Source organism: Hoplias malabaricus, chromosome 15, assembly GCF_029633855.1.
Source record: "Hoplias malabaricus isolate fHopMal1 chromosome 15, fHopMal1.hap1, whole genome shotgun sequence".
In the NCBI taxonomy this organism is placed as follows: domain Eukaryota; kingdom Metazoa; phylum Chordata; class Actinopteri; order Characiformes; family Erythrinidae; genus Hoplias; species Hoplias malabaricus.
The window spans coordinates 31,002,978-31,030,671 of NC_089814.1; the positions used below are offsets into that span (position 1 = coordinate 31,002,978).

Genomic DNA, 27,694 nt, shown 5'->3' on the forward strand with positions numbered 1-27,694 from the left:
TGAAACTGGGGGCAGTGGTGATTTAGGGCATACTGTGAGTTTCATGACCATTTGGTTTACATCATCTCTATGGCTTACATAACACAGGTCTTGGGGACAGTTCTATTTATATTTGACACTTAATCTCTTAAAACTTTCCTATCTCCTATTTATGAAAACGCACGAGAGCTTTCACATATTACGTTATTTTTACAAACAACAACAGTTTTATATATATATATATATATATATATATATATATATATATATATATATATATATATATATATATACAGGGGGTCCTCGACTTACGATGTTGATCCATTCCTACGTCATGTCGTAAACCGGTTTTCGGTGTAAGTTGGAACATACGTACATACTGTACGTAAATATCATACTGTAAGCACTTCTCCTATCCTAACACCTATCCTCCTCGGTCCTGAGCCGCGTAACCGTGTAATCTTCCGCCGCGCCGCACACACCAAACACGAAGTTCACGTTACGACGCTCATGACGCAAAACAACTTAAGTCGAAACAAGGCTTTATACAGTAAATAGGAGATGTGTCGTAACCATGAAACATCGTAACTCGGGACTGACGGAACCCGAGGACCTCCTGTACATATATATCCCAGTAAACAAGGAACGTCCCTGGACGTTCAAAATAGGTCTAAAAGTAGTCTGTCCGTCAAGGACATATTTTAAACGTCAATGGACGTCCAAAATCCATCTTAATAAGTTAGTTAAGTGGTGACCAATCGATAACGTCAGTGGACGTCCAAAATGCGTTTTATACAAGTCATTTATTTCGGTACCCATTATTAACGTCAATGGACGTCCAAAATACGTCTAATAGTCGTCTTTTCAATGTCTGTGTTTAGACGTCTTTTCAACTTTCATTTTCAACCTTAAGAGAACGTTGATTAGACGGCAGTCATTACGTTATTTCAACGTTGAATCAACGGCTTTACTGGGTATAATAACAACCTCACCTGCATTTTTTAGGTGAAACGGTATGTTTGATAAGAAGCTGACAGGATTTTGTTTGTGGTTGACGTTTAACTTGTTTATACATGTTTACTTACTATTTAAATTACCAGAAAAATTCATTGGTAACTCAAGTGTTTATCCTGTAGTATTTTTCTGTCCTCAATCCTCAACCCTTCCTCAACATCCTCAACCCTTTTCATACTTGTTAATGTTCAGCAGCCTCTACACCATCCAAATGCCATGGCTTAACCAGAGAGGCACTGAGAGAATGCCTGGGCCATTGTTTGTTTCTCATTCACCAAGCACAGGCACAGACCAGAGAGGTAGCAAAAGGGTGAGGAAACATCCTCTGAATTTTATAAAAATGTGAACTGGATTAAAATTTTGAAGACTACCTGCAAATAATACCATTGTGCTAACTATGCATTTAACCCTTTGAGGAAGCCACATGGCTCCAGCACAGTGGAAAACATGAAGATGATGTTGCTGTGGGAAGGTTTGTTTGTTTTAGTTTAAAAAAAAAACCCTGCTTCTCTTTGATAAAATAATGGCAAGAAAGGCTTCATTTTGGTTAACAGTATTTGCATAGAGACATACAGAAGAAGTCAATGGAGGCATTTCACAAACAGGAATACTAACTAGTGTGTGGGAGGGTGGTTTGTGTGTGTGTGTGTGTGAGAGAGCAAGAGAAAGGGAGAGAGTTTGTGGGGGTGAGGCAAAAGATTGTGTCATGTGTCGCTACAGTGAAGCACAGGGTTTTTAAGTTTTGTTTATGTGCATTATGCCATTAAGTGTCTTGTTTGAATTGCTATTCTTGTTTTTAAAATGGGAACTTATTTTTCAGAGGTGACATGATGGGTCTCCAGGGTCTCAGGCTCCTAGGTTTGGTTCCTGGTGAGGAGTGTTCTCCCTTTGTCTGCATGGGTTTCCTCCGAGCGCTATGGTTTCCTCTCTCATTACAAACACACATGTTGATGAGTGTGACTGGGTGAGTGTATAATACACTGGGAGGGACTGGATTGAGATCTTGTGCATTGTGTGTTGCTGCCTCAAGCCCAGTTGATTCTGGTTAGGCTCCGGACCCACTGCAACCCTGAACAGGTTGAAGTCTTTACAAAATATCATTATCATCATCATTTTCTTTTCCGCTTCTCCATTTCAGGGTCGCGGTTCTTTACAAAATATGAATAAATTAAATAAAACAAATTCAAAATAATGTTAAGGAAACTCATTCAGAATTTTGGTATGAAAAAAAAACTGTTTATATGCTTCTATTTTTCTTTTTTCTGGTAATATAAAAACAGAAGTAGTCCTCTCAAGTGTCATTTGGCAAGTGGGTCATGAAAATGAAGGGTGTGGGCTAGAACACGACCAGCATAATTTTGCTATCTGGAACACCTGGTTCCTAACACTAACTTGGTAAATTTCCCTAGAAATAAAGAGCATCCCTGTTATAACCAACTAACTGCAGAACCTTTGAAATATGGGTGGAATTCCTCTTTAGCATCCAGTGCTAAATGTCTGCAGAGACTAATTAATGTAGCTTCTATTTAATAATTAACACGTTCATACCCTTTATTTCATTTTGTGTAAGTGGCATGGGTCAAAAAGCAGCACCAGGGGAAGGTTAAAAGATTTCAGACATTTAGATATCTAATGTGAAGATATCTGTGTGTTTTAAATATGTTAGATAACATTATCACGCATGAATTTAGCAAATGACAGTCTCAAATATGTAAAATCAGACAGCCAGGGTTTGTGACATCACAAGCCTAAGGAACCAATCCCATCTTTGAAGAGAGCAGGGGGGTAATTGCATATTCATATCAATATGCTCGGATTGAAGGAGCAACTTTTGCATTAAATGATTATTTCTTGGGAGAACAAATTTAAATATGCCGTTTTAATGAATGTATATTGTGTTATTTAGGTTTTAATCGGTATCTGAGGGGGTCTTTACGGGAGTAAAACTGTCAGTCTCGCTTTACGCATGTCTGTCAACGTCTTTCTCACTCAGCAGTTCAAAGTCTCTCACATTGGCTTTTGTTTTTTGGTTTATTTTGTAGGGCGTATTTTTTAGTGGACTAGGTCGTGTCAGACTTAAAAAAAATAAAACCTGGCTGTTTTAGCCAGGGCTAAAGACTGGAATACGCCTTCAAGACTGTTGTTTAAGGGTCGTTTTGTGGTTGTTTATCTGGTGTCACTGACCGTGCCCTTCGCCCCTTTACTTTATCTACCACCGCGGATTTTAACGTTACTGCGCCATTAAAACCAGAGGCTAGCTGCAGGCTCTGTTTGAGGTGCTCGTCTGACAACTTTTTTTTTTTACGTTAGTACAGTGTTTTTAGCTCTGTTTTGTGAAGACCTAACGTTAGAAAGAAGGAAAGAAAGTTGAGTCCCTGTCAGTGTCAGCTTTAGCTTCCGTTTAAACCGCTAACAGCCGCTGTTAGCTTTGAAAAGTGAGCGACAGAGAGCACTGAGCTGCGACTGTGAATACTGAGGCTTATTTGGTGTTAAGGACAATGCCGGGGTCGATGACAATGAGGCCAACTCTGAGCGAGTTTCAACGGGCGCTTTACCTGCTGTTGTCAAGCGACTGCGTTTTGACGTCGCGTTTTAACCGCTTTTAAAGCTGAGCGGACACGAGTAAACACCGCCGTGAAGCAAGTAACGTTAAACGTTAACGCTGGACTTTTTTTTCTGCACGTTCACCCGGTTCTCTGCAGCTCCGAGGGAGTTTTGAGGGGCGTTCACCGTAGTGACACAGGCTAACGCGCAGTAACTAACGATAACATAAACTAAGTGCAGTTGCTTTAGCTCTGCGTCGTGTTTTTGACAGAGCCCGGCGCTCCCTGCACGCTGCAGCCGACAGTGCAGCGCCCACAGCGGCTTATGTAACTCTGGAGATTCCGCTCTCCATACCGGCGAGAACCAGAGCTGTTTCTCACACTTTTTGTCAGTCCAGGGAGGTCAACCGCTCCTGACGGGGCTCTGTTTGTTTCTTTTAAGCAGGGGAATTAGAGCTTTTTCTCTTTGGACTCGTTATTTTGAAACAAGTCGAGTCAAAACCCTGTTTGGGAGTTCGGGAAAACGCCGTCGGAGCCGCCGGCAGATGACAAGCCATGCGGGGGAGGTAACGTCAACGTTAGAGCCACAAACTCTCTGGACTCCCTTCAAGAGCAGCCTCGGTCATGGGAATTAAACCATGGAAATGAGCTTGTTTTTTATTTGGAATTTATAAAAAGAGGTAAGCAGGTCTTGGTTTCTTATATATATATATATAAAACAAGGCAGCTATTAATGTTAGGGGTATGTTTTTCTGACTTGGCAACCCTAACCGAAAAAATAAATAGTGAGTCTATTACTGGACCTACAGCAATTTTAGTAAACCGTCCTATTGTACACACTATGGTTAACCCTTAGAATACAAAATTGTCACTTTGTAGGGGGCTTTAACCCCTTCTCTCCCCTTTAAACGTAATCATAAATTAAGTTGTGCTGACTTCATAGCTTTGCTCTAGTTGCAGTGGCCATTCGCGACCAACAGGTTGCACTACAGTGATCTACTGCTGGGGGCGTGTTAGGAGCGTTGTATAGATTTTTACTGTAGAGACTTAAGATTTTACTGCTTTCAGCACATCAACCAATCTCAAGCTCTGCCCCGTGAGGACATATTAGGATCAGTTAACGAGGCTTGTGGGACACGACAGCCTTTAAAACGCTTCTGAATGACGAAGGACATGGAAAGGAAAGTAGCAAAGTGAGGTAGGCTTTATACATTGATCAGCCATACATTTAAATGATCTCCTTATTGCAGCTCCTTTGACCATGTAGATGCACTTTGTTGTTATACAATTACACGCCGTAGTCCTTCTGATGCTCTGCATAACCTTATCTACTTTGTTAGCCCCATTTTACAAAGCTCAGGACCACCCCAGAGCAGGTAATATCTATTATTTGAATCGCGGATCAAGCACAGTGGGTGTTGTGCTGGTACAAGTGGATCAGGCACAGCAGTGCTGCTGGAGTTTTTAAACACTGTCCACTCACAGTTCACTCTTTGCAGATGTGAAGTCAGGGACAGTACCTCGTCTGTTGCTGCAGTTTGCGTTGGTTGTCCTCTAGTCCGTCATCAATGGACTGGATATATTTGGTTTGGTGGACAGACTATTCTCAGTACAGCAAAGGGGTTTACAACTCCAGCAGCAATGCTGTGTCTGAACCACTCAGTGCAACACATCACCAGCATGTCAGAGTAGAGCTGGGAATGAATTGAAGTACAAGGTGAAAGGGTAAACAATGTACGCAGAGCAACAAATGGACTACAGTGTGTAATTGTAGAACAACAGAGTGCTCCTGTGTGATCAGAGGAGTTGAGGAAATGGACAAGGATAGTAGAAAATAAGGATGGCAATTAAATCTTACGGCTGATTGGTGAATGTGTTTATAACATTATCTGTGTGTCTTGAGAAGGTTTAGGTGTGTGTATGTAATGTGGTTAATACCAGAGGGTTCAGCACTGATAACTGTGAATTTCACATTCTCAGATTGCTCCTAAATAATGTAGTAGTATGTAAGCATCGTCCAGAACATGTATGTATTGTATTTACATTGAGCAAGACATGTCAAGTTAAAAATTATATACAGATTTAAATCAGACCTCTGTTAAATATAGGTTTATTCCCATTTTGCCTGGTGCTGAACATTTCTTAGGTCAATTTGTGCTTTGGCTGGATGTTAAATAAATACAAATGTTTGCGCAGTACTCTATTGATTGAGCTGTGTCTGTCTATCAGAAATAGGCCTATGCTTTATCCTCAGTAAACGCTATATTTTTTTCTATTTAATATTTATTCATAAGCCACAACACAGTAGCACTGTTTCCTGAATACAGACTTTATTTATGTGGTTTGGAATTTTAATCTCATTCTCCATATCTCACAGCTTTGAGGGATGGATCGTAGGCTGAAGCACAGCAATAATCCGGACGAAAATCTGACTGTAAGGGAACGTACCATAAGAGGCCTGTTGACAGACATGGACAGCACCATGTCCACCCCAACCTCTGCATCTGGTGACATCTTGAACGGACTGAGCGGTAATAACGTTCAGAGGGGGCTCTCTATGACCGGTCCAAGCCTGGTGGGATACAACATGCAGGAGCCAGAGGCTAAGGTCTATGGTAAACCCTTCAGGATGCAGCACCAGCAAAAGCAGAGGGATGCACTAGGTCTCAACCTTGGGGATAATTTAGCTCTCTTGGACGAAAGCATTGCGGACTTAAATCGCACCTCTACCTCCGTGAACTCCAGCGTCCGCTCCACTGAGCCGTTCCCTTTCAAATTGGAGGAGTTTTCCTCTATGGATAAGGTAGGCTATGATTTCGGGGCCTACGGCACACCGGGCAAGCTTGTGGCCACAAACGAGAAGCTGCTGGATGAAAACACTCTAGACATCCTGCAGGATTTGGACCTGCCCAGCTCTCCTTCAGAGCTCAATGAGTTCTATGCGCCCGAGGACACTGCCTTTCTTTCCTCTCTCGCGGTAGAGGACGCCTTGCTCGGAGACAGCAGCGTGCTGAAGGATACTAAGCTGGTTGTCACTGGCAACAGTGGAACCTGTAAAAATGTGAATGGCAATGGGAATCAACATCCACTGCAGATGTTGGAGCCTGGCGTCAACGTACCAGTCGTGAAGATGGAGAAGGACAGTGACTTTATTCAGCTGTGCACACCTGGAGTCATCAAACAAGAGAGCGAGAGGAGGAGCTACTGCCAGTTGTCAGGAATGCCTGGACCCCATGGAGGGCCACTAATATTTGGCGTCGGCGGCATGGACAGGCATTTATACCACTATGGAGCCAGCAGCTCTTCGGCTGTGAGCTTACCTGACCAGAAGCCTGTTTTGGGCTTATATCCTCCACTGCCAACTGTCAGTGATGGCTGGACTCAGGGCAATGGATATGGAGACACATCAGGCATGCAGAGGCTCAACGAAGGGGTGCCCCAAACATGTCCTCCTACCTACAACTACAACAGGTATGGTGTGCAGTCTTTTGTGGTTATTGTCTTTGAGTTGTGCTATGCCATACTGAGAGGCTCCAAAGGCATACAAGTGAAAAACAGTGCGAGTATTAAAATTTAACAAGGTGAAGCCAGGTTTAAATGATACTCAACTTACAAGTTGGTCTACATGATAGTTCTTGCAGCTACATGATGCAGATATTGTTTTTATTCAAACAGGGAGTTTAGTAGTGTTCCCTAGCAGGTGAAGGTTCAGATCTTTCAGTTTTGTAGTTAACAATTACCCAGTCATGCAGTCGTATGCAAAAGTTTCAACGCCTCAGGTGAAATGGTGGGGTAAATATTTTTTTCAATGCATTTGCTCATTAATTTGGGGATGTGGAGTGCCTACCAACCCACAAATGGCAAAACAAGACTGCCCTGGCAATTTAATGTGGGCTGCCAATGCAGAAAATTTGGAATTCATCCTAATATTGCTGACTATCTGAGGTAATAAAGAAAATCATTAAAATAATAATGCCCTCTCTTCTGAGTATATCCAGTCACAGCGCTGACCTGCTTTTATGCGACAGCGAAAAAGAGTGATTTAATCTACGTAAAACGGGCAAAAGGAGAGCAAAAAAAATAGCAAAAAAGCCAGTGTTCTCACTTTCTGTTGCCGCACACTCAAAGCATGTCACAGATATTTCATTAAGACCCCAGGGACATGGGTTAAATTGTGAAAAGGGGGTCTTAATTTGTGCCCTTTAACTAAACACATCCTCTACAGAGAACACAGGTCTGTTCACAATTAATTATTTAATTTATTGTGGGAAAAATATCCAACACAAAATCTGAAATGAAAGAAAAATAGCATGTTATATTTTATGTTGTAATTCTAAACTTAAATAAAATGACAAAGTGGCAGCAAACCGAGCTAAAAATGCCACATTTAAATATGTGTCCGTTTATTTTTACTCAGAAAAATCAACAAACATATCATTTGACCAGGGACTTTTAATCTGCATATGATTGTGAACTCATTTAACCATTTTATGCTTTGTTTTTAAAGACCATTCACTCAATAAAGCCACTCATGTTCATTCACAACCCAACAGGAACTGTCAAATTTGTTGGAGATGTGAAATTCAAATGAGCTTTTTTCTCTTTTCTAATACGTTTTAATCAATGAATTGTCAGCTGAAGTGAGACTTGTCGGAGATAGTCCACACGATTGTCTCACGAGGATTCCTCAGACAAGGGCTGGCTGCCCCTTTTTGCAGCATTCGTTTGTCAGTTAGAGTTAGCATGGAGGGTGGGTGGGTCCTCGGCCTCGGAGCCCACGTGTGCAGCTCTGCTTTCAAACTCAGACACAAGCTTCGTGCAACTCCCCTCACGCTGGAATGGATCACACTTGGGCCTCAAAATCCTTTCCTCAAGGTGTTGAAGAGAACACCAATATGTATTTAGCAGGTCTCAGCTTTTGACTTGCGACGTTGTATTTAACAGTAGCGAGTAGATAGATATGTAATAGCTGTTTTCAGATCTGTGCTCTGGTGGTACTACTTTGTTACTTTGATGATATTTGCACCACCATGGGAGAGTGAGGTGATCCTTGGTTACTTGGTGCACAATATTGTTGTCTGTGCTCTGCAAAGTCTGAGAGGATAAAATGAGTTAATGTCACGAGGGCTTGTGTGAGAACGGGACAATAAACAGCTGTGTCTGTTTGCACATCTCAGATATTGTGTTGTCCCATGAGGCTTGGAACCTCGAGCAATATGGGTCCCATTAGAGCTTGGATTTAATTGCAAACACCCTGCCGCTGAATCAACATTGACATCTTTTGCAGGCTCAATGTAGGTTTTATTAGAAATGGCATGCACTCTTTAGTTTTAGGCCACATGAGAGTATAATTAGTATTTCAGATCGACATATTGTCCTAGAAACAATTGCGATAAGCGACATAACTGCAATATTAAGACTTAAGACAATAATGCGATTACACCCCTTTTAAAGAGCAATGACATTTTAGCAAAAACATATTTATTTAGAATATTCAGACTTGAAATTGGAAAATAATAAACGGTTTAAAATTCTAAATAAACAAAACCACTGTTTTTAAACAAATTGACGTAGCCGCTCCAAAACAGAGACCACAGAAAAGAAGAGAACACGATGAGGCTGAAATATTTGTGATGTTTATTTTCATATAAACGTACACACTGGGCGCTATTGGGGTCAGCGAAAATTATTGAAGAAATGTCCATATATTGATTGATAAGTCAATAGTGACAGGCCTAAATATCGTTCCATAATTTGTCCAATATATCATGTTAGCCTGTTGCTAACGATAATGCTTTTGGTGATTGTCAAGCAAGGCTTATGTTAGAAAGCAAGCATATTTCGTTTAACAGCCTCAAATGCCTTTCTTTTGCTATTCCATTAAAGGAACTGCAGTGTGGAATGCTAACTATTTTGCAGGCTAGTAATAAATCCAAGTCCGAGTTATGTGGGTCAGCATACTTTTTCCAGCTAGAATCAACTTGGACTTGTCTCTGGACCATTGCTGACCTGCGCAGATCTAATCAAAGTACTGATAAAAGCCAGTTGCCTGTAACTTTTTCTTAAATATTAATTTAACACGCTCTTGGTCTGATATTTCCACTGCTGACCTTAATAATTTGATTTGGCAAACACCGAACCTTTTTGCACGACTCTGTGCCTGTTGGAGTTTTCCATTTATTTGACAGGCATATTTTTCCTCCTACTCCCACGTCAGATATTTTCATGGAATGAACAAAGCTCACGATTGCTTTTTTGGTTTTTCAGTTTTTTTTTTTTTTGTTTAAATGGTCAAACATGCCACAGCTGTTTATTTGAGAAATCAAAAATATTGTTACAGATGAGAATCAGAAGCTTTTGGAATGCTGGCTATTCTCAGTTTGTACTTTGTTGATACTGATTATATACTTGCTTCTTACAGACACCTTCATTTTGATACTAAATCCATAACAAGTGCTCATGTTCATTATTTTATTGGTACTTTCAGCACATCTATTCATCATTTAGACGTTAACATTATAGAAATATAAGTATGACCCATTTATCCATGTGATGTTTTTAATCAGAGCTTTGTTTATCTGTGTCAATCAGTATAGGACCTCGGGTTGTAGCCTATATAGCAACACGCTCCCTACACAGTGCATATAAGGGAATAAAAAAAAAGAATTATACGGCACCCAGACAGTAATTAGACACATCTTATAGCTGACAAAAAATTATTTCAGACATACAACATACTTTGTGAGTGCAGGAAACCCCCCCCCCCCCCCGTTTATGACCTGCACTGTGCCCTACAGAGGGTGTAAAGAGACATTTGGGATCCAGCTTCGGCTTTCAGTGAGGCATGGAATCATCTCTTACTCACCATTTCACATGTAATTTCACATTTTCAGAGAAGGAAAACTACTTTATTAAACGAATGAGACAAAAGAATTAATGGCTTGTGTCTATAGTCTTTTACACACTAAAAAAAAAGGATTACTGAAGCTTGTATATGATCTGTGTATGAATATCTCACTCAGATACAGTCAGTCACAAGAGCAGGGAAATGCAGTCTAAAGTGCCAAAATGTTTCCATTAGATACTATGATGAAAATGCTAATGTGGCTAACAGATTATAACAGTTTTCTCCTCATTATGCAATAAAGTGGGATACTTTACCCCCCCTGATACAAAGAGGCAGTGGTCTTCTGTGCTCATTAGTATCATGAGACACTGTCCAGTGCAGAGAGATGAGCTGTGTATGAGATAAATCTGTCCAACTTTCCCGTCTGTTTACAGTAGTGCTGTGCTCAGAAACAAGACAGTCTGTCCCTACTATGGCGGCAATGCCAAAAAATGACCATTTATCAGAATTGTGATAAATATTTTCATATTGCACAATACAGGTCTGCCATTTTGCAGTATTGTAAAGGTACTGAGTTGTGATACTCAGCCGTAGTGAATTTTGAATACAGGGAGCCTTTATTCGAGCCAAAATGCAGCACACTGTAATGAGCCGTTTGGAATCTAGCCTGCAGTTAAATGGTAAAGAGGTCAAACTTGCTAGATCTTGCTGTTCTTAAGTTAAGCCTGTAGTAAATGTGTACATTTACACAGACACTTGTAAACAGGAAAGCAACTTTCTCAGATCTGTGTCTGTCCAGTGCATAGGCACGATCGAATTTCAGGAGTCCGCCTTCATTGATAGTTAATCTGATTAGTTTATTAGTCTAAGTGTCGCAGCTCTTCAGAATGATATTGGGCAGTTTTCTAAACACTGCTTAACCCCAGTCTCAAACTGAACTAGCTAATCCATAGGGAATCCCTTTGTTTCTCACACACAGATTGAGCCTGTTACTGTCCTATCTTTAGCCATGCTTACACAGTTCTTTGCCCAGTGCTGACGGTTATAAACTGAGACTCGTACACAGACGGCTCACCTGCGTGCGGTGTATCGTGCCAAGTTAACCACCCCTCCTTTAGGATGCTCAGGTTTGTTTCAACTTGTTTTTGCCTTGAGAATCAAAGTAATGGAATTTCCTGCAGCAGACCTGAATACTAGGAGCACCCTGATGTGACTTGAAGATGCAGGAATTAGGAAAAACATCCCACTTTCCCCTAGTTCATATGCTAATAAGCTGTTTTTAACTTACACTGTGGACATAAGAAGGAAATACACGGCACGCTGATGCTGGCCCAGACTTTTACTTTGATTTATATGTTGATTCCTCCCAGATCTGCACTGAGGTTAAGAGTCAGCTCTTCTGTGTAATTTCCGGCATGAGTATCACACCGAGCTTCCAATACGAAAAGAATTATGGCAGGGATGATGTTTTCGTAGACCTGAATCTAACTTTTGACCTTTCTTCTCTATTATTTTGCAAGACTTTCAAATGGCAGATGTTTCTGTAGCTTGCAGAATATTACGTCCCAAAAACAACATACAGTTTTACCCTGGTTTCGTTTCTAGTCGCGTTCCAGAAGTGACTTTTGCTGCACTTGCAAGTGTATTTAACCTACTTTATTAGTACAGTGAATTGAGGTTAAAGTATAAGGCCTTGGTGTTTTTTTTGTTTGTTTTTTTTCTCCTCCTCCTCCAATAGGAAAAGCAGAGTCATTGTGTTGAGTTTTGTTTATTTGTTTTTTAATTAAATAATGGACAGTATATAGGCACTGGCAACCAGTTTTGTCATTTAAGAAGTACTACATTTCTAATAGAGAACTGCTAGTAAAATTTAACAAAAAGTCCAGTTATGTATAAAAATATTCTTATACACAATAACTAACATTTTGTTGGCTTTCTGTTGTAGTAATTATATGTTTTACTGGTTGCTGTAATTTTTAAATTTAACAGAAACAATTTTAGATAAAAATTGAATACATGTTTTTGTGCCTAGAACTGTGCACAATTATCAGTTTTTAAAATGTATTTAAAAATGTTATTATGTATAAAACCTACGTTATTTTGTTTGCATTCCTACTGTCTTTAATATAACACCATTTTGAAGTCTAAGAACAGCTCACAATGAGAAATAGTTGGAGTAAAGTACAGCAAACACAGGGCTGTAATTACAATTAACAACTAAAGTCTCCACTTTAAACAAAATGGGAAGGTTATTATCCCAATATAAAAATATCTCTTTGGATGTTTTATGCACATTTATCAAAATATATTTCTTTTTTTTTTTTTGGGAGGGGGGGTGATTTTTGCCCTTCTACCTAGTGGAAAAATATATAATTACTGTTTCCATTTTAATGAGTATGTTTTTAAGGATTCTCATTAATTTTAAACAATACAAATATGTTTTGAGTGGATTGTGTTTTATTATGATTTACCAGACTTTATTGTGTGTATATTTACCTATTCCCATGGCTAGGGCTTTGCTCAAACATGTGGCTATATGAGTATGACTATGCATGGTGATGGATGTATATTATACAGCAACCAAAATGTGGAAAACACTTGTTCTAATAGTAGGGGTTATTATTTCTATAACATACTGCTTTGGTAGAACAATAGTCTGGTTTGTTTTCAGTACTTTCAGGAGAAACAGAAACAAACAGATCAGCCACAGCATTAAAACTCCTGTCAAGTGAAATTTTGGGCCAACTTTAAAAGGCTAGGCCTGTCACAATAATTATATTATCGACTTGTCATATAATAAATGGGCATTACCCATTACACAGTCATGTTTGCTGACCTCAATATCGCCCACTGTGTTTACTTGCATGTTTGTTTACATATGAATGAGCGTCACCAGTATTTTAGCCATTCGCTCTGTTCTGGTTCTCTCTGGTCTTTATGTATTCTGGAGGTGTTATGTGGATTGTAAACGGGTTGTGTTTTATTGATTTAGGATATTTAAACATTTGTTTTAAATTATAGAGTTAATAACAAAGTTCTTGCCAGAATTTAATTGCTGTTGGGTGTATGCTATTTTATTATCACTTTAAAATGTCTTAAAATGGCAATAATATTGTTTAACGCTTTTGTTTCTGGGACAGTATATCGACCACAAGAAAAAGGCTGTAAACTGCAAGTGAACAGTCAGTTCCTAAAGTGGGTAAATGTAAGGATTTAAGCGACTTTGACAAGTGGCCAACTGTGATGGCTAGACCTCTCCTGGAATGAGAAGCAGTGGTATGCAGTGATTAGTACCTACCAAAACTGGTCCAAGTAAGGACAACTGGTGAACCGTTGGCAGGCAAGGTTCGCTGATGTACATGGGGAACAAGGGCTAGCCCACCAGTTCTGGTCCTGTAAAAGAGCTACTGAAGTTGAATAGAAGTTTGTAAACTCATGCTTACATTGGGCAGTTAAGCATCAGCCATGGGCTGTGAAGCAGTGGAAAAGGTGGCCTGGTCTGATGAATCATGCTGCCTATTCTTTTATATCATCACTCTTAAAAATAAAGCGTTCTTTGCGTAATGCCATGGAACAACCACTTTTGGTTGCCTCTGGAAACATATTGTTTAGGAGATGTGTGAGTGTGAGGATTTAAAGGTTTTAAAGGATTAAAAAATCCATCACTCAAACTCATTTAAACATATGACCAAAATGGTGCTTTGTGGAACCCATAGTGGGGTTCTTGGATAATTTCACATGTACCACCTTCCTAAATGTTGTGTGGATTATGCACACACCTCTTCATGGCTATAATATGACCTCTTTCTGCAGGAGAATGTGCCCTGGCACACTACAAACATTGTTCAGGGATAGTTTGAGGAACCAAGACCAAGAATTCAGGGGTTGATTCGAACTTGTTATTCTCCAGGTCTCAGTCCAGTCGAGCATATGTGAGATGACTTGGCAAATCAGTTCCAATCTGCTGCTCAAGTCTTGGTGTCAGATACTACAGGACTTGAGAGGTCTTGTGGAGTCCGTTCCTCGTCATTTCAGGGCAGTTTTGGCCTCATGAGCGGTACCTCTGTAATATTAGGCAGGTTTATTTAATGTTATGGCTGATATAATACAGTTTTTGGAATCTCCCCTAGCGTTATTAGTGTACTCATTATTCTTGTAGTTATTATATGTCTTTAAGCTGGATTTATAACAGTTAGGTTTACAAAGCAGTTTTATATTCATTCATTGCCTTCATATTTATCCAAAAAAAATATGAATAATGAATTTAATAACATAAAAAATAAGTATATTGTGTGGGTGTGCATGTGTGTGAGACACATTAAAGTTCTCATTATTTACAATTTAAAAAAATGCTCTAAAAACTTCCTTCGGTTCGCACGTACAACACGTAGGCTGTTCATCAACTGTGTACAGCAGTGCTTTTTAACTGGAGTAAGTGCTTCATGGCCTCCTCACTCAGAGCGGTTGTTTCTGACCCCTAGAACTACAGGGAATTACAGCTACAAAGACATAACATATTGTGTAATGCGACAGTGAGCGTCTGAACATTTTAAATCAAAGAGAAACAAACCTTTTAAAGGCAGAATATAAGCCAAAGCAGGCCTTAATCACGTCTTAATCACAGGTATGCCTTAATCATGAGTATTACAGGCTGTCAGTTCTTGATCATGTTTTTACAGAGTATTTAGTGTACAAGCCTAGTTCTTAAAGGTTTTAAATGATTATGAAGAGTGTCGTTTCAAAACAATGAGGCATGGTTTTTGAACAGGGTTCAATTTCAGCTTTAAGAAAAACCCAAAATAAACAGAGCATTAAGGTTTCATAACATCTAATTTTAGCTGCCCTTGGTATGGTTTTAACATGTTTTATCTGCAGCGCCCTGCTGTCTTATATTCACCTCTGTTTACTCAGCTCTGGTCACGCACAATTTACTGTGGATCTTGGTTTCGATGCACTGCGGTTGCTGCAGTTTTCCCTCATTTATAGAACAGATGTGTTGAGCTGATTATATTTGTTCTGTAATGTGCCTTTAGTTGACTAAAGTTTCATGTTACCACTGAACTGCTTTTGGCCCTCAGTGTTGAAAGGTCAGTCCCTTATATTTTTAGTGTTTAAGTGTTTTTTTCACACGTGGTTCTTGCTTATTTTGGTGCATTAATATGAACCATGTTAACACTGTACATTTTTGAAGACATCGTAATACACAAACTGTTTACGGGAGCCTTAAACTAAGTACACGGCCTTAATATTTGCAGGAATGAGGTTAAAGTGCAACAGACGAGCTCTCTGTAACTCCTCCGTCCGCCTTCAGACTTCTCCTGGCAGCCTGTGGTTCTGGGCCCTGCCAGCCTCAGCCAAGCACTAGATTTGTGCAAACAGCCATAACTTATTCTTCTGCCTGGCTCTGCAGCACACTCGTGTGTTTCAGTAAGACCCTTAGGTTGGTTAATGCAAGACATTCACAGCACAGACAAAAGCACACGTTAGATCACTCACAAAATGTTTTTTCAGCTTTTTAGAAAAGTTTAAAGGGAAATATTTAACCACCTCACCTTTACTCATAAGTCTTGCATTTGCAAAAGCAGTATATCAGTGAAGCTTCCAACCAGTCACTGCTCAAATTTTTTCAGTCTTTATTGTAATTGACTAATGGAGACAGCACTGATCTAGAGAAGGGAAGAATCAAAAAATACAATCTTCAGGACGATGGAATGTAGCCCACCCTGAAGACGCTGGCAGGCATCAGATTGTGAAGCCTAATTAACATTGTCTGTCTGCAGGGATGGGCGATATCCACATTTTTCATACCGTCATAAAGTCTCAAAATATTATTGCGGTATACGGTATCACCGTGTGGAGGGGGAGCTCTGGCGCTGAACCTTATACCTGTGAATTTAGCTAAACACAGCCCGACAGTGCACAACGACACGTGTTGACGATAAAAACCCGTTTCTGAGAGAGAGCAAATTTCAGTAACTGATGCTGAAGGAACAGAAAAGTTTAAAAATAAGTGAAATAAGATGGTGTACACTGTTTAGAAGCACAGCTGGTGCTAACCACACCACAGCAGATTTTTCAGTGAACTGAGGCTCAAAACACACACAGGATTGAAGGGTTTTTGGAGAATTGTCTGTTTACAGCTTTCTTCCTCTCTATTTTAACCCAAACTTGGTGCTAAATTTATTCCTGCGGTGGGCTACGAGGCTTGTGCTTTTCAGCAGTCATTGAGCTCCCACAGCGCCCCCTCCCTGTGGCTCTCTTAAATGCACACAAATATTTTAGCAGACATTTAAAGACACAGAAAGACCACACACATCATAAATACTGCCCTAATTTTGAGGTACCGTTCACATTTTTAAATACCGCAGTATACTGTATTATCCTTATACGGCCCAACCCTATCTGTCTGTAGGTAGTTATGTCGATTTCTGCTTGAAGATATTTTGGACTTCAAGTAGATTGTTTGTTGGTATTGTCAAAAGAATACATGTCCTCCCCTTAAAAAGCACCAAGTATGCTCCTGGGCTCCTACTACAGTGGCAGAGTGTAATTCAGTACAGGGGGTCCTCGACTTACGACGTTGATTCGTTCCTACGTCGCATCGTAAAACCAATTTTCGGTGTAAGTCGGAACATACGTACATACTGTACGTAAATAACATACTGTAAGCACTTTTTCTATCCTAATACCTATCCTCCTCGGTCCCGAGCTGCATAACCGTGTATTCTTCCGCCGCGCACACCACACACGAAATTCGCGTTACAACGTTTACGACGCAAAACCACAAGTCGAAACAAGGTTTTATACAGTAAATGGGAGATGTGTTGTAACCACGAAACATCGTAACTCGGGACTGACGTAACCCGAGGACCTCCTGTATACAGCACTGTCCCCCAGAAAGTTACATAGTGCAGTTTATGCCAAAGCTAAGCCTAGAGTAGCAATGACAGAGGCCCTATTCTATGCATTAAAGGTCAGTAAAGCAACACAATGATTTTGAAGATGTCATTTTAAAATAAAAATACTACCTATAGTTGCTTTAATGTCATTGGTACAAGCTGTGCAGTACTGTTAATTGGATCCCAGCCAGATGGGCTAAAATTGAGGTCTTCACCCATAAACAACCACCTTTCTTCTCCTCTGTGGTCGCTCTTAGCCAGTTCACAACTTTTCAGAGCCCTTATTAGCCTTTAGTTCAGTTGCTGGAGAGAAGTTCCCTTTGGAATTCAGGAAATCTTATCTGCATGTTAGCATGTTTGTTTCAAAACTGTTTATTTATTCAGCTGACCACACAGTGAACCTGCAAGTGTGTTAGACATACAGTAGAGCTGTGGTTATCGTGCTTTAGGCTGTGCTTGTACAGATGGCTTCCAGTCTTGAAGAAGAGGGGAGCGATTGTGCAGTGGATGGGATGCAGTTTTTGTAATTATTTTCTAGAAAAAACATTATATATTGAGACAGTATATGTGTTAAATGACAGATGGTTTCTGTGTAAATAGTGAAGGTTTTCAGCATTTTTTCATCACCCGGTGCTTGGTAGTAAAGTGGCAGGTAGTACGACTTGTGATGTTATATTACAGGTGTAATGATTTCTATACATTGAAAAATCATTGGAAATATGCCCTTTTCAGAGAAGCAGAAAGAACACATTTGACATGAAATGTCTTCACCCTCTGCTTTTATGACAGCTTCCATTCTTTCCTGAAAATGAACTTTCTGTTTTTCAAAAATGTTTAAAGGGAAATAATTAAACCTCCTCACCTTTACTCTTCTAAATCTTGCATTTTCTGTTTTTCAAAATCGGTGTAATCCAAAAAGTTTAATAATGTGGAGGTCTGGTGAGAGCTTCTTTGTCATATTTTACCTATTTTACTTTTATATTTTCTACTGTCCTATGTTAAAATAAACAATAACATCAACAGGCATCTAATCTTGAACACAGAACTAAATGTCTTGTCAGAACTACACATAAATATGTATTGCTATACCACTGTTAAGCTGCGATATATGGTAAACATGTCTGGTTTTGTTGCTCAGGTCACAGCAATCTATATTTCCTTTGGCATCAACAATATTGATAACTGTTCGATTACATTCTTGTGCTTTTGAATTGTAATAGCACCTGACATGTTCTATACCATGCACTTGCATGCCGTTTCTCTGTATTCTTTCTGACCATTTGCTGTTCATTTTTGCTGTTGATTACTGTCAGGACTCCATCCCCCTCTGCAGCACGGCATTAAAAGAATTTAACTCTTGCTGTGATGCACCACTGGAGTCTTTCCTCTAATGTCTACCATCTTCTATGTGCAACCTTTTCCTCGCAGAGGAGAGGAGCTTTTCATCCACTAATTACATTCCACTCAGCTTTGTTTTTCTCCCTGCTAAATGGCTTTTTTTTTTAAGACAAAATTAGTTCTCCACTGTTTGTAGCAAACGTAGGAAGTAAGACCTATTCTAAATTGCTTGTGCCATGGGAAAAAAGCTTCTTTAAATAAAGGCAGTGAAAAGAAAATCTGAAAATGTTTTTCATTCGAATGGTTGTTTGTGGAAATGGTCAGTGGGAACGTAGATATTTTTTCTGCTGCATTATTGCATTTGGTCCTGGTTAGTTTGCTCATCTGGAACTGAAAAGAAATTAGTGAGTCAATAAAATAAAAATGGTCATATGTTTTTATATATGAATATATGTAGGCCTGTATATTCTGCTATAGTCCTTACTTTTTATTTTATATTTCATATCCCTAATGTTACATCCTTGTGTGACTTGACACGGCATCTATCAGGGGGCTTAACAGAGTAGAACATTCGAAAATGAATTTGCCGTCAGGTTTCATATGCAGAAGCCCTGTGCAACAGAACAAATTATTGATTCCGTCTTTTAAAGCCATTTACCCTAACATTGGTTGCTATGGAGAGTGAGCGCTCATGTTTACTTCTGATGACTTCCTCCGAGAGCGCCCTGTTGTCATGCTTTGTCTGCTTAGTCTATAGGTTGTGCTTAAAGATGATGCATTATCCCAAGGTCCACTGTCTTGCAGCATTTAACATTAACCAGTGGCTTATGATGTTAGCATGCGAGCTGTGTGATGAATTGCCCAACACCTTTCTGTGTTCTGAACCTGAGGGATGAACGTAATATCCGTTGCTCATAAATGAAACGAAGTTAAATGATGCAATGAATCACTGGAATCGTATTTATGTTGTACTGAACGTCTTTGGTATTGTACCTCAGTTATTTGATAAGGCTACTTCCTGTCGTTTCAGAGTTTCTTATCAGTGCTTTCTTTAAAAGGCCAGAATGATTAGATTAATAGTCTAAGAGAAATTAAATATGTTATTGTGTTTACTTAGCAGACTGTTGTGAGACACCATCTTTCTCTCAATTCATTAGAGACTTTAACACAGACAAAACACTCTCAACACTGTAATGTAATGTGTGTGTGTATATATATATATAGTGCAAGCCTGTCATCAGAATAGTACCCCACCCTGGGTTTTAATGCACTTACCAAAGTTATAAAAACTACCTGGTGCTATTTTTACCAAAAGAACTGGAAATACTTGTTCCCTCTGGTGCGTTTAGTGTTGCATTGTATGACTTTACGTCCTGTGTTTTGTTTGTTTAAATGCCTTTCTTTCGTATTGTGTTTGTACTTGAAAAAAACGCACCAGAATTCATTCAGAAATGGTTTGTTTGGTGCGCACCAAGTTTGAGTTCAAAAGGAAACTTTGACACTTAAGCTACATCCCACTTATGCACTTAATAATACAAATTCTAACTAGTGTTTGTGTATGTAGTATAGTTAAAGTGCCAATGAGTATACTTAAAAATCCACAATGCATACTTAGAACCAGTACATGTTTAGTATGGTAATAATGGGCAATACTTTCCCACAATCCAACAAGAAATGTAAAAGGAGGAACTTTTCACATTTGGAAAGAAGCACACTTGACCGATTATAAAACTAACACTGCACTATAAGAGCATTCACACTAGGAATCGTTTTTATTGAACCAAAGCTGACAAGTTTAAACACAAACAAAGAAGGCAGAATTATGTATGTACACACTGGTGCTTCAAGTGTCAAATCAGTGCACGTCTTGGTGCTAGTGACGCGTGAAAAAGCCATTGGATATGATTGTCAGAAAATCACTCACTACTCACAGTTGTTGAAAGTAAATTTAGTTTAAATGTAACAAAAAACAGCAGGCATTGTTTGTTTTCTAAACAAACAAAGTTTAACTTTCGCTGTTGCTGTTTTCAAGATTGAAGTAGGAATGTGTTTGTAAATTGTGAAATTGTGATACAGTGAGGTTTGAAGCCTTTCAGTGACTGGGACTGGGAGTAGTTGTTCTGGTTGTAAGGGAGAAGGTAAGATTTGGTATTTTTGTTCCTGGGCTTGAAGAGTCGAAGAGTATAATACATTTTTACATCACTGTCCTGAATCCAAGGGGGATGGGAGTGAGATCTGGTGTATTCCTACCCTCCTCCACACGTTACATAGTGCAGTTTTGGCAGTGATGATGCCAGAGTAGCAAAGACAGCTCTGTTCTCCCTATTACAGGTCAGTGAAGGACCACAATAATTTTGAAGCTGTAAAAATACTACGTAGAGTTTTTTTTTTTTTTTTAAAGTACTTAAGTCTAACAGTTAATATAAAATGGTTTGGAGCTCTGTACATGCACAGGTTTGTACTGACTGTATAGCTGAGTGGCACTTTAATATGATATTAAAATAGACAGGGTTACAGTTCCAATCTGATGTGATTGTGCAGCTTTAACTGATGCGTTCACCCCCGAAACATACACCAGGTTCCAGATAAAAACATATGTTATTCTATATTTTGCTTATTGATTTATTTGTATGCACACTGTAACCAGTTTATTACTTTTTCTTGTGTCTAATCCCAGTGTTCAACACAATGAACACCCAACTGCCATCTCTGGCAGTCATTTGTACCCTGTTGCTAGAAGCAGAGTTTGATTTGCACCGATGTCACACACATGGGTGGTCAGAATGTCCGTGCTGGAGAGCATGGCATAGTACTTCGCTCCCTGTTGATATAGAGTGATGCAGGCCAATTAGTTAGATATACAACCATGATACAATATGTTGCAAACTGAGCATTCCAAAGATATTATGTAATATGAGAGATCTAAATCATGGCTTCAAACGATGAGCATTAACCGCATCCATAAACATTAGTAAAAAGAGATGGCAACTCTTTTTTTTTTTTAAAGTGTTGTTGGAGATGTAATTATTGATTAATAATTAGAGGTAGTTATTTCCCAAATAAGATTTTTAAATGCTTATTAAAAACATCTGTTGATTATACAATATTATGGCTGGAAGATATGGGCAAAATTTCTATCACAATATATTTCTAAATTGCAGTCAATATGATATAATTCCAATAGCAATATTAACAACATAAAAGCCACACACAAAAAATAATGAAATAAATAAATAAAACAGCCCAGAACAAACAAGAAACATGACATCACCATCAAACATAAACCTCTTGACTTTGTCAATATTCTTTTTTTTAAACTAACTTTAATATTGAGTGCAGTGAACTGGGCACAACAAGTGTTAAGAATAATATAGTAGAAACTTGTTAACACATGCTAATGCACATGGAAGTCTAATGTGGTAGTTAAGACCAACAATATTGGCCACAACTTCCTTCCATAACTCACTCTTTTACAGAGCCTAGTGATGTATTAGCTGTTTAATCTAGCGATACACACAGCGCTGCTACTGTTGAGTTTACAGTTTATTACCATTTATTTATACCGAATAATATTAATATGTGTTAAATATCATAACTAACACTTACTCACACTTCTACCTGTCTCTTTCTCTCTCACACACACACACCTCCAGCTATGTCTATTTTGAGCCATCAGCAGCACCGCAGCGTTAATTTTCCCCATTATCACTTCTGTCGGACGCTAAAGTGCTCCCTGAAACTTTTACTCAGCAAAATATTCTAATTAAAAGATTAAAAAATTATCAAAACTGCACTGAAATATTGTTTGTCGTGCATATCACATTGCACATTTATCTCCCTCCCAAAATACAAATAGTACTGGATATTAAATGTTAACTTTAATTCATAGACAACACTATTATAAGTATAACTCTGTTGTAATCTGACTGTACGTTGATTCTTTATTTATATATCCATTGTTAAAATTTTCAGTCTTAGGAAGAGACAAAAGGGACAGTGGGATTAAGCACAATTAATCGCAGGAAACTGCGTGGTTATTTTGTGATTAAAATAAATAAATAAATAAAATGTATAAATCGACAGCCCTAGTTAGGATCATTTGTGTTATCACATATAGCTCCATACAGTTTACAATGGATGTGTAGGTGACTCGAGAGCACAGCTGGCCTCTGCACTTTGAGTCGGTTGCTGTTTCAGTTGTTAGAGAAAACTGGGAGGAAATTAGTTATCTGTTGTTCAAAATGCCTCAGACGACAAGAATACAAGATGATGTTGTATCTACACACAATCTGTGTTTCTGGGATGTCCCCTTTTTATCTAAGCTCCTGTCAGTTTTGGGCACTTCTTGTAGATGGCAGAACTTTTTGTCTTACTTTTCACACAGTCTGCACGTACTTCATGCATTTCCTCCTTTGGTCGGTAAATGTACAGCAGGTACTGTATGCATGAGAGTTGGTGTGGTTTGTAGCTCCTTTGTAATCGTCAGGTGACCTCTTTAGCATTTCATTCTTCTTTTTTAGCTGACGTATATATTACATTTATGGCACAATTTAATTTATTTAATTATTAGTATTATTTTTACATTTAAAGGGAAGTGCACAGAAGGTGTGGGTGCTTTAATTGCTGTTTTTTTTTTTGCCCATTTTAATGAATCATTTTTATTAAACTCATTAATCATGTGTAGCCCAAATTACCATGACATTGACTGCAGGGAGTGCAATTAAAACACTGTAGAAAAAGCAATCATAGATCATTTATTCAGCAGTTATGAAATTCTGTACTTCTTCAATCCTCCAAACAGTAACTTTGACTGTTTGGGGACCAAACGCCACTTTATAGACTATATACAAACTAAATACAGCTACCTTTTAGCTGTGGTCATTATCCATTTCAACTCCATGTCCATGTACCTCATTTACAGATAGTTGTCCACATAAATAGTATGTCTAATTTGTAAGTGTTTCTTTTCCTAATTTAGCAACGCTTAGGTTAACCACAGAACCACATTTTAGCAAGTATTCTTTGAATTGGGATCTTTTTTTTTTACACCTAAGGTTGTAAAGCGTCCTTGGGTTTGTGAAAAGCGCTATACAATTTAAATTTATTATTGTTGTTATTGTTGTTGTTGTTGTTATTATTATCATACTTAGCATTCAAGTCACACCATCTGTCCCAAAACCTAGTGAGCTGTCTAACTAGAGAGTATTTTATGTCACTGTGTGCGTGCTCCCGACACGTAAGCTGTCCCAATTCTTAAACACCTCATTATGCTGCCTACTAAGATATCTTAATTTGGCCGAATTTTAAAGCAGCATCGAACCCTTCCTTAGCTGCAAAAGCAATCCAGGGATGCAACACAAGAACAAATCCCATATATTTCGCTCTTCTCCCAGAAAAAAAATTTAAATCACACTAAAAACGGAAAGATTAGAATCCAACTCTCTATGACACTGAGGCCACTGAGGTGCAAAAAACACCGGTTGCATCCGGTGGGTGGGAACAAGCAGTGATGCAATCTGACTAGATGGTCTCAGTAATCTGCCTCATGAAGGCAGACAAGAACACTGTCTACTTAAACAGCTGGCTACGGAGTCAGCTCTTTAGACAGAGGAAAACAGACACTACAAGTGTTGAGAAATAAGCACTACGTTAAAAAACAGAGTAAACCGGAATGGAGAAGAAAGAGAACTGAGCGAAAACGGTTAAAAACCAGCGTTTCTGCAACCTACACCTCCCTGCTGTGCACTTGGGGTTGGGGTGAACAGCGAGAGACTTATTATCATTTAAAGGAACAGGGCAGTTTCAGTTGGGGAGAGCTGCGGTGTTTGATCCTTCTCATACTTTGACCAAAGTAGATGTCTCTTTAAGACCCCGGAACTGTGTTCACTTTTGGAAAAGGGAGGACATGTCTTCTTTAATAATGATTTTGACAAATTCTGACTAATAGGTTGAATGTGGGGGTGGTCTTTGATTTTTGCTAATTACTGTATGTGGTCTATGCAAATTATGTAATGTTTTTACAAGCCTGTGTTGATTGCAGGTGTGAAACTGCTTCCAGTCTCTCTGTCTTTAACAGGCAGGGCAGCTAAGGACATGGGTTTCCTGCAATTTACTGCACTTCCTGAAGGCACCCCAGGTGGCTATGTAGCAGCTCTGCTCTTCATATGTGCTCTTTTTAAAAACATTTGTGCATAGTTGAATCCAGCACTGACTGGGTTTTCACAAGCTTCAGACCAGATGTCAGTGTGACTTGACAGAGTTAAAGTTCTAAATTCTCATATTCCGATCACTATGGCCAAGAGGACTTGTGTTCCTCATGTGCAGCATGTAAAGCACCACCTGATGTCTTTCTAAGAGCAAATTTTAACAAGACCTCTCACTGCGTCAACAGCCTGTACACGTGAGGGTGGGTTGTAAACGACCATCCCAAATTCAGGCCAGACGCTGGACACCCAATAGTTTGTAAATGGCATCCTTTTTTCCATTCAGACATGTAAGTGTTGCTAGGGAGTGTATGCTCTCCATTGTTTCCTAAACATTGTAGCCATATTTTACGTTCTGCAGTGTGTGTTATGTTTGGAGTTCCTTTCTTTTGAGACAAGGGTGGCCACCTATCAGACACAAAGAGTCAGGAAAAAAAAAAACAAGAGCAAAGAGAAACTAGACAGACCTGGTTTTGCCGGACTGCCATTAGCCATGTAGCCATTGTCTCAGAGGTGTTTCTGGTGTTTTTTTAATATAAATACTATATATATATTTTAAATAAATACTACATAACATACCCCTAAAAAACAAAGAAGGCCAAGAACATTTTGTTGAATTTGTAAGAATTACTGTTACTTATTTATTCAGTGTAACTGGTTAAAGCATGTGAAGTTTAAGGAGGCTGTGTGAAGCTATATGGAGTTTTATAAACAGACTAATGCCACAAAATGTCTCCCCACCACTTCCCTTTACAGCATTTCAAGCAAATGCACACACTCACATGCAATAAGACAAATTCAGCAGTCCTCCACTCTCTGAGATGTAATACTTCATAAATGTAGCTGAGTTCTGAGCTGTCCTGCTGAGCTTGTGAACAGCAGAGTAACATAGATAATTAACGCAGAGCCAAACACAGCCCCAGAAACACACACAGATGGAGCGTATTCCTGTTTTATTTCCTATTATTTAGTTAATAGAAACTTTGTAAATGACTCCGCCCAGCTACACTGGGCGATAACACTGTGTGTGAGGCTCTGAGCTCTTTCTTGAGATACTGAACCTCGACACGCCCACGGACAAAGCCACGGTTTGTGCTGTAGAACCTACTTTTCCTTGGTTCCATGTGGGAAGAAATTTTTTCTGGTTCGTGAAAAAATGTATGTTGGTGCAAGTGTGCCGAATGGTTCCAAATTTAGTTCACGAACCGGAACCGTTTAATTTCCTTGTAGGGGGAAAAGCACTATGTGAAATATGGCTGAACTAAGAACAGACGGTGTAGTAGCACCACCTTGTGAAATATGGCTTAACTAACAGCAGAATGTGAAACGACGTTCCTACTCGCATATACTCGTTTCAACATTAGGAGTCAGTCAGTCAGTAAGCGAAAATGCCTCTTCTACTCCGGCCCGGTAGGTGGTCGGGCAAAAAAAACACATTGCTGCCAGGAGCCTCAAGCTATGTATTTACACAAATATGAGTGTACACAACTACCGTACTACAGCAATTACAACTTCTTATAACATTCACAATCCGAGATTGAGTCAAATCCAAGAGTTTAAATTAATTCCAAGCACTCAAATAATTGAATCTTTGGGAGTCAACTCTTCTTCACTATCTTTGTTTACTTTGACTTTATTCAGCCACTCTAGCTATGAACAGAGACGCTGCTCAGCGGGCTCTGGAACCAGAGTAAGAACTTGTGACAGGACTGTGAGGAAGAAAGAGTGTGTTTTTAAGTCACATGCCATTTTAAACCAAAATCTCCTCACACTTCGAATGGAAAACCCTTGCTGTACCCCGCAATCGTGTGACACAGCAGCAGATACTGGGAGGGTTTCTTTATACTGTGTGTAAACTGATTTTAGAGTGAGGTTCTAGAGCTGTTCTGCTGAGAAACAGAACAAAGATAACAGGGAGAGGATTGGGGGAAAAAAAGGTCATAGTGAAAACAGATCGAGTCGCCTTTTTTTCTGTTTACAGATCACAAATGGGTTGTGTTCCATATTCCATTTATTTTTCCAGAGATTCCAGGTAGGCTCCGGACCCACTGCCACCCTGAACTCCATAAGGGGTTACAGACAATGAATAAAAAAGTGGTGGATTTATTCCTAAAATATTATATAATTTTATAGAAGTAGGTTTCAGACTTTGAAAATTAATTTATTTGGACGTTTGAAGGTGCAGTCATCAGTTGTGGATGTTCTTGGCAGTTTTTCTGTGGCCATTTTATTATTCATATTGATATCAGAATTATATAGACAAATATGAATAAATATATTGTGATGTACATTTTGGCCGTATCGTCCAGCTCTATTTTGAATGTTGTGCTCAAGTACAGAAGTTGTTCCTTTTGACCGCAAACACCTAACAGATAGTATTTATAATCCACAGCCTATTTATTTGGTGAGTGTCTTCCCTACCTTCACGTACATACTTCATTTGAAGGCTTTTCTGCTGCAGACATATTTCCTTAGGGAGAATTAACAGGTCAGCAGAGCTAATTAATTTCCTCTTTTCTATTCCACCGATGTAGTCAGAGGTCCCAACATCACAGAAGAAGACTGGCCTAAGCTACTTTAATCTGTCGCCACATGCAATAAACAGCGTGTCTCCATCAGCTTTTTTGCAGCTGTAATGTGTTAAATGAAGGGTAATCGCATAAAAGAAAGAGGGAAATGGCACCATGTCCGTTGGTTCCCTCGCCGTTTATCTGCTTTAGCGCTGAGGACATGTCAGACGGTAATTGAATTAGGTTCACTCTGAACGAGCCATGAAATCTTTTATTGGCGCCCTGTGGCAGTGAAACAGAACACCATTTGAACATTTACTTTTAGTCAAGTTACTCGTGCTACAAACTCCAATGACTCAGC

At 39.2% G+C, this 27,694-nt stretch overlaps 1 protein-coding gene across 4 annotated transcripts in view; it reads left to right on the top strand.

Annotated features, from left to right (window-relative positions):
- Positions 1-3,233: 3,233 nt before the first annotated feature.
- LOC136668184 (glucocorticoid receptor-like) overlaps positions 3,234-27,694 on the top strand; it is a 70,137-nt gene continuing 45,676 nt past the window's right edge. For 2 of the 4 annotated variants that reach the window (XM_066645536.1, XM_066645539.1), the window contains exons 1-3: positions 3,234-4,216; positions 4,605-4,734; positions 5,914-7,007. In XM_066645536.1, the coding sequence (XP_066501633.1) occupies positions 5,923-7,007 (1,085 nt within the window). In that variant the 5' untranslated portion in view covers positions 3,234-4,216; positions 4,605-4,734; positions 5,914-5,922. Of the gene's footprint in view, positions 4,217-4,442; positions 4,735-5,913; positions 7,008-27,694 lie in introns of those variants that run through there. The other 2 variants (XM_066645538.1, XM_066645537.1) reach the window with 2 other exon arrangements.